At 35.6% G+C, this 7,443-nt stretch overlaps 1 protein-coding gene across 1 annotated transcript; it reads left to right on the forward strand.

Annotated features, from left to right (window-relative positions):
* The first annotated feature begins 4,765 nt into the window (after nucleotides 1-4,765).
* LOC142620268 (desmethylxanthohumol 6'-O-methyltransferase-like) lies at nucleotides 4,766-5,353 on the forward strand. The gene has a single exon (XM_075793668.1). It carries the CDS (start codon nucleotides 4,766-4,768, stop codon nucleotides 5,351-5,353), a length of 588 nt encoding a protein of 195 aa, XP_075649783.1.
* The last annotated feature ends 2,090 nt before the right edge of the window (nucleotides 5,354-7,443 follow it).

The following is a 7,443-nucleotide window of genomic DNA, read 5'->3' on the forward strand; positions in this document are numbered from 1 at the left end:
ATACGTGTTTAGCTCCCACTTTTAAGAATAATTTTCAAAATACTAAAAACAAAATTTAATTGTATGGGAGACTATTTCTATTTTAGAGATTTAAAAAAATATATATATTTATAAAAATTAATGTGTAGAACTTGTAGAATACTTTTTTTTTGGATAATGATAAGAGAATAGAGCTCATCATATACCTTATTTTTTAATGATGAGTTTCAAATTTGAAGTGTGAAGATTCTTTTTGTGAGAAAGATAAGCTCTTTAATTTAAGAGATAAAAGAGTTTGGCTAAATATGTGGGGTCTATTGTTTTTAATTTATTTACAAATATGTCATTAAAAGCATTTTTTGTACTTGAAAACACTCCCTAGCCGTTTTCATAATTTTGTTCTAAATCACGAAAATAGGATGCAGTTTTTAACAATATGAACTTAAAAAATATTAGCCAAACAATAGATTTAAGTATGGGACCCATCTTTTTATGGATTGCAAAACAAATTACTATATTTAAATACTCTTACCAAACAGGCCCTTAAAATTTTTATTTTGAATTTCTTATTTCATTTTATTTTCATATTTGCTCTTTACATTCCCTTCATGTTGGATTAAGTTTCTATTTGATCATTTAGGTTCAAAATTTCTATTTACTCTAACTAGATTTATAAATAAGAGAAGTTGAGTAGAGTTGAGTTTTAACAACTTAGGGTAGTTTTATTTCAATCAAGAGCCGAGCTCAAAACTTTTCATCAAACAAACTTGAGCTTATTCACGAATTATTTAATTAACTTTTTATTTTCTCATATAGAGCCAAACTATGACAAAATTTTTCACCATTTACAAATCTAAAATTTTTATTAGGAATAGGTTGTTTATATTATCAATAAATTATAAATAAAATTTTAATATTATGTTTGAGCTTGACCCATTTAATAGTATAGCCTAACCATAGAATTATTAGCTAACAAACGAAGCTCGAGCTGTTCGTAAATAATTTTGTGGAATTGCCCTGGGTTCACGGAGATATATGTCCACTTGCTCTTATGGCCTGTTTGGATATTTAAAAAAGGAGGGAGAGTAGAGTAAAGGGAGGGAGAGTAATTTAAATCCCTTGTTTGGAAGTTTTTTAAGGAAGGAGGAGGAGGGATTTGGAGGGGTTTGGGGGGGTTTCAACTACCTTTAACCCCTCATTTTTAATTCCCCCAAATTGGAGAGATTTGGAGGGAGAGTAGAGTAGATAAATTATTGACCAAATGAATTCTCCAATTTACCCTTTTTAAATTAACAAAATTACAAACCAATTAATCATAGACCAATGTTGCAATTTATTTTCAAATATGGGTAAATTTGTCTATTTAATCATTTCCTCTCCTCTCCATCCCAATTTTAAAAACATCCAAACAAGGGGAAGGGCTAATTACTCCCTTCTCCCTTACTAATTTTAAAAACATCCAAACAAGGTGGAGGGTAATCATTTCGCTCTACTTTCCTCCCCACTACTCTCCTCTCATCTACTCTCCTCCCTCTCTAAACTTCCAGACAGGCCATTAGAGTGGACAAACAACGTCATAAAACAGAAGTCAACGTACGCTCGGTAGCAATTTCTCAAAGAAACCGTAAAAAATGACACAGAATTCAACAAAAAAGGACTTGTTGCCAAAGGCCCAAAGCAGCAAGTAGGAAATAAGTCAATAACGAATAGCAATTTCTCAAAGAAGCCATAAAAGATGCTACTCTTTTTCCACTGCTACTAAGAGCATCCACAGCAGTGGAGCTAAAAATTTAGCTTTTTAGCTTCACAAAAAGTTACTTTATCTATTTTACCTATACATTTTACAAAACATGCTGCAGCAGTGGATCTATTTTAACTTTCAACACAATAAAATAATATAAACCTCACAATAAAATAATATATCTACTACAATAAAATAATATATTCATTACAATAAATAACAATCACAACCAACCGCAACCACTATCACTACCACTACCGCCACCGCCACCGCCACTGACTCTTCCACCGCCACCGCAATCGCTACCGCCGCCCACCGTCACCGCCACCACCGCCGCCACATAATAGAATAATATATTCTCTACAATAAACAACAATCACAGCCACTGTCATCACCACTGTCACTACCACCACCGCCATTGCAACTGCCACCACCACTGCAACCGCCACCATCAAAAAAATTATTTTTTTCTCACCAATATTAAATAGTAATAATCTACCGCTTAAAATTTATTACAAAAATATTATAAAACATTACTTAATTTTAATTTCTTATTATTCTTTATTTTATTTTTCTTATTTGTTGGTTTCATCCAAATACACGTTTTTTTTTTCCTCTTTGTTTGCTTCATTTCTTCAATCCTCTGAACTTTTCTTTCTGAAAGTGAATGAGAGACAGAGAGAGGCACGGTGATAAAAGAAAGGAAAAAAAAATGGAGCAAAACCCAGAAGGATCGGCGGTGAGCTTAGAAGGATCGGCGGTCAAACTCAACCAAAAATTCAGATCAAACTCATAAGGATCGGCGGCGTGGGTCTGAGCTAATCGGCGGCTTGGAGGGTTGGTGACGGTGTGGATTTGAGAGCTTGGGACGGAGCGGGTCTGAGGTTGAGAGGGTTGATCGGCGGTGGGTCTCAGCTGGTGGGTTGGTGACGGTGAGCTTGAGAGAGTTGAGAGCTTCGGACGGCGTGGGTCTCAGCTGGTGGGTCGGTGACGGGCCGGCGGCGGTGAGCTTGAGTGAGTTGAGAGAGTTGAAAGAGAAGAGATGAGAGTTGAGAGTGTTGAAAGCTTCAGTGCACACAGAGATGAGAGTGACTGAGAGAGAGAGAGAGAAAGAGGCGTTTTGTTTGAATTATTTTAATCGGGGCCCGAATAAAAAATTCTTGTTTTTTTTTATAACTCTCAACTACAGTGCTCATGTATTGATACATGAGCACTGTAGCACAAAGCTAAAATTTTTTAGCTTTGCCTCCACTGCTGCAGGAGGGATTTTGGGGTTTAAGTGGAGCTAAAATAGCAATATAGCTATTTAGCTCCACTGCTGTGGATGCTCTAAGTGCAATATATAATTTTCATCTTTATGTGACGTGTGTGAAGCGAGGTGACGTGACCTCACCTCATACACTTTACTTCACCTAACTTTTCACGTCACATCACGTCGGTTCACACACGTCACAAGTCTCTCACATATCTCACTAGTCTCACACTATACTTCAGGAGTCTCATATCACAAGTGGGAACCAAAAGGTTCCTATTTATACAGGCATGAGGTCGGTTAAGTAACGGAGATTGAAGCTTCCCATGACAGCTTTTAGACTATTACAAAAATTTGTGGCCGAGTTTTACTTTTACATAAAAGTTTTTAGAGGTATTTTCTAGAGAAAGAGAGAGAAGCGATGCTTGACTTTTAGGACGGGTTTAGATACCGATAAAAAAAGGGGCGTTTGCAACTTCAGCGTTTTTTCTTTTCTTTTCTTTTTTCCCTTCTGCTGCACATGTTTAGGAGACAGGATTTACTGTTCATATATTGTTTGTCACTGTTTGCATACTATTTAGCACTGTTTACGAGACCCCACCTACTTTATTTTACTACAGTGTTTTCAGTTTTCAATTTTCAATTTTCAACTCCATCCAAACCGATCCTTAACAAGACCTCCAACCAATAATGCTCACAAGATACAAAAAGGACAGTTGCTGCAACATTTAAACGAAATCGAAGGACCCCATCCAATCTAAGGTAAAGATTCTTGTCAAGAACACAAACAAGGAAATTTAGACGGATGTAGATTCGGTGTAATGTGCTATAACCCAAATTCACTTACCTAGTAATTCAGTTATAACCACGCTTGTGTGTAAATATATATATATATATTAACGAAAGATGTTCTACTTCAACAGCAATACCAACGTATTACATGGAATTCGTTTAGATAGATTGTTTTACAAAGTGCGATTTGAAAAATAGCATTTTGAAAATACAATATTAAAACTACAAATAAGCATTTGGTAAAAATGTAAAAAATTGTGTTTTTTAATTTTGAAGTCATTGTAAGAGTTTGAATAAACTATTTTAAAAATTGTTATTTTGGTCTAAATTCCAAAAAATGACCTAACTATATTGTTAAGGTTACCTTGTCAATTTTTTTCTACTAATCATAATTTTTGTAAAGGAAAATTTCTAATTAACATCAACAATTGATGATGATGACGACCACGATGATATTGGTGATGATCAAATTCTTAGAGAAAAGTTTCTCAAAAAAAAAAAAAATCATCAAGAGAAAGACATTAAAATGATTAGGAAAATAAAAAAGTTAAAATTTTTACATAAGTGAACTGCAATTGTTATTTGTAATGGAAAATTATTGAATACTCCGGGCGTACCATAAATGCGTACTCCCTCCTCTCACATGAATTGTGGATCCCAATATAAATTTAATTAGAGGAAGTCACAGTTATGTGAGAGGAGAAAATACACATTTATAGTACTCTGAAAATACCTAATAATTACCCATAAGGAAGTACACAGCTGGAGCAGTAAAACTAGAAGAGGCAACTTCTACTAAGCCAACTTCTTCATGGTATTGTACATTTATTATCATACAGAATCAAAAGTTGAGAAAGGGATAGGCTGAGTTGGCTCTAGCACCCTTGCTTTCATTAAATATCTACATGCGTTGCCTACTTGCCTTTCACTTCACCAACTTGCTCAAAATCTTCGTTTGTGTGTGTGTGTGTGTGTGAGAGAGAGAGAGAGAGAGAGAGAGAATGGAAACAAAAGAAGCTCGGGCATTGCTCGAAGGCCAAGCAAAAATTTGGCAACATTTATTTGGCTTTGCAGACTCCATGGCATTGAAATATGCTGTGGAGCTCCGCATTGCTGACATTATAAACTCTCACGGTGGTCCGATTACTTTGAGCCAAATAGCAGCCGGAATAATTAACTCCCCTTCTCTTGATATTCCATACCTCGCACGTATAATGAGATCACTAGTCCGTAAAAAGATCTTAACAGCACATAATCCATCAGATGGTGGGGATACTCTCTATGGATTGACCCCTGCATCAAAATGGCTTTTGCATGATGCTGAACTAAGCCTAGCGCCAATGGTATTAATGGAGAACCATCCATGGCAATTGGCACCATGGCATTACCTTAGCCAATGTGTCAAAGAAGGTGGTATTGCCTTTAAGAAGGCTCATGGCTGTGAGATATGGGACTTTGCATCAAAAAATCCTGAATTCAATAAGATCTTCAATGATGCCATGGCATGTTCGGCTAAGATTGTGATGGGGGTGGTCCTAGAAGAATACAAGAATGGGTTTGATTGCTTGGGATCATTGGTGGATGTATGAGGTGGAACAGGATTGCTGTTAGAAAAAGTTTAAGCACTTTTATGGAAGTGAGTTAAAACTTAAGTTTTAAAAATCAGAACAATAAAAAAACCGGGAATGAGTCCGATTTTTCCTAGATTGGTTTTAGGTTTAGTTCCCAGTTGAATCGGTGAACTAGCCAATCCAGTCCGGTTTAAAACAATTAAAACGTGAATATGTCATGAGTGTTCGGCATTATATAATAAATAGTGCCTTAAAGTTTTGGATTTATATAATCATGAACAATATATGAATTGTAGAACTTTATCCTATAAGCTTCAATTTAGTTTTATCCATAAACATTTTTAAAGCTTTTGAGGTTTGACAATTTTAGTAAAATGTGAGAATAGTTTTATATGTGTTCTATCAGTAAATCTATCAGAAAAGTCAAAACCATTCCCTTCATAACATGATAGGAATATTCTTTTGAATTTCAAAATAGATACAATGATGAAAAATTGAAGATTAAAGAGAGTCATAATGTCATAAATATTCATGTTCATCTGCGCTTTTAATGATATTGTCATAGTTTTTTTTTTCAACTCAAGTTGGTAGGTCTAGAGGGTATTATGTATAACCCCTCTCACATGAGTGTGGTCACATAAAATAAAAATTCTTAAGTCTAGATCACTTAGGTTTAGGCCGAATGCCCTTTATATAAGGGATCCAAGACCTTTCATTATAAGGGGAAAAAAAAGCCCCACCCAAAATGTTAAAATTATCCCTAGATTTTGATAAATGATTTTTTTTTTAATTAAAGGAAAAATATAAATAAGTTTTACATTCTTTCTCTAACCTCTAAAAAGGCCCTAAAAAATATTGAGTCCATAGAAATTCAATCTAATTAAAACCCTAAATTGTTTCAAAAAGAAAATTGTATGAGTGTGCCGAATAATTAATCATTGACCATCAATTCTCCAACAATTTGAGTTTTTAATTTTTGTAACTTAGTCTCTTATACAGTAGATCATATTATTAAGTGAAGCTGTAATAATATCTTTAATAAAATTAATTTGAGAAGATACTCTAGAGATTGATTATGTTATAAGAAAATTAAATTGATTGACAATTTGTTAATAACACATATGTGGGTGCCTGATGACCAAGGATGAAGTTGAAGAGTTGTAGTATGGGTAGGGGATGCCACGGGCTATAGGCCCGAGGAGGAAGCTTGCCTGGGGAGAGAAAGAGAAAAGTCATAAGGACTTTGAGGCGTTGCAAGTGGGAGGAGAAATCTGATGAGAGAGAATCAGAGATCATAGGGGAAGTCTCTAATTTGGGGTAGCCTGTAGCCTCCACATTAAATAGTGGACAACAGTTTTATCAACTGCATTAATGAGGAAGTGACCTGAACAGTGCAAGTCACAACTAAATAGACTCATTCCACCACCTTCTTCAAATGTAGAAAGAGACAAGTGTCATGAAAGGAGGCTGAATAGGTAGGGATGGATGGTCAAGATGTGAAATAGGGGAGAGTATATAAGGAAAAGAAAGTTTCCAAAGAAGAGGATCCTGACACAAGTAGCAGAAAAAGAAGAACAATGAGAGAAGAACATGAACAATATATTTTTTTTGTGTAATATTGGCCTCCTCGGGCAAGCTTGTATTAATACACTGACTTACATATTCTATAAAGCAAAGCCTTCATTCCTTATTCTCATCTTTGGGCTAAACCCTCTCTTGTTGTACGATTCCCTCTATTACAAATTTATTGATTTGGGCCTAAGTTGAACTGCTCAAACTCATTGTTTTAAGTGGGCTTGGGCTAGTAGAAATCTTGGTCCTTACAATCGGCGCCTGTGGGAAACAACAAAGTGTTGTGGATTCGTCTTGAGTGTTTATGGCTAACGTGGGCCAAGATAGGAAGGAATCAGTTGGCTTGCAAGGGGAGAACCAGTTCGTTAACTTGGACCAAAGGTGGGATAGATAACATACGCCAAGTGTTACGGTGGAGTCTTACCATACTGAGCATGTTGAGCGGAGTCATTCAGGGACTAGGAGTCATGTCTCACATGATCGGGAGACACAGAAGTTGTAGCGGGAAATAGATCGCTTGCATACCAGGCTGAGGC

Source organism: Castanea sativa, chromosome 12, assembly GCF_040712315.1.
Source record: "Castanea sativa cultivar Marrone di Chiusa Pesio chromosome 12, ASM4071231v1".
NCBI lineage: Eukaryota > Viridiplantae > Streptophyta > Magnoliopsida > Fagales > Fagaceae > Castanea > Castanea sativa.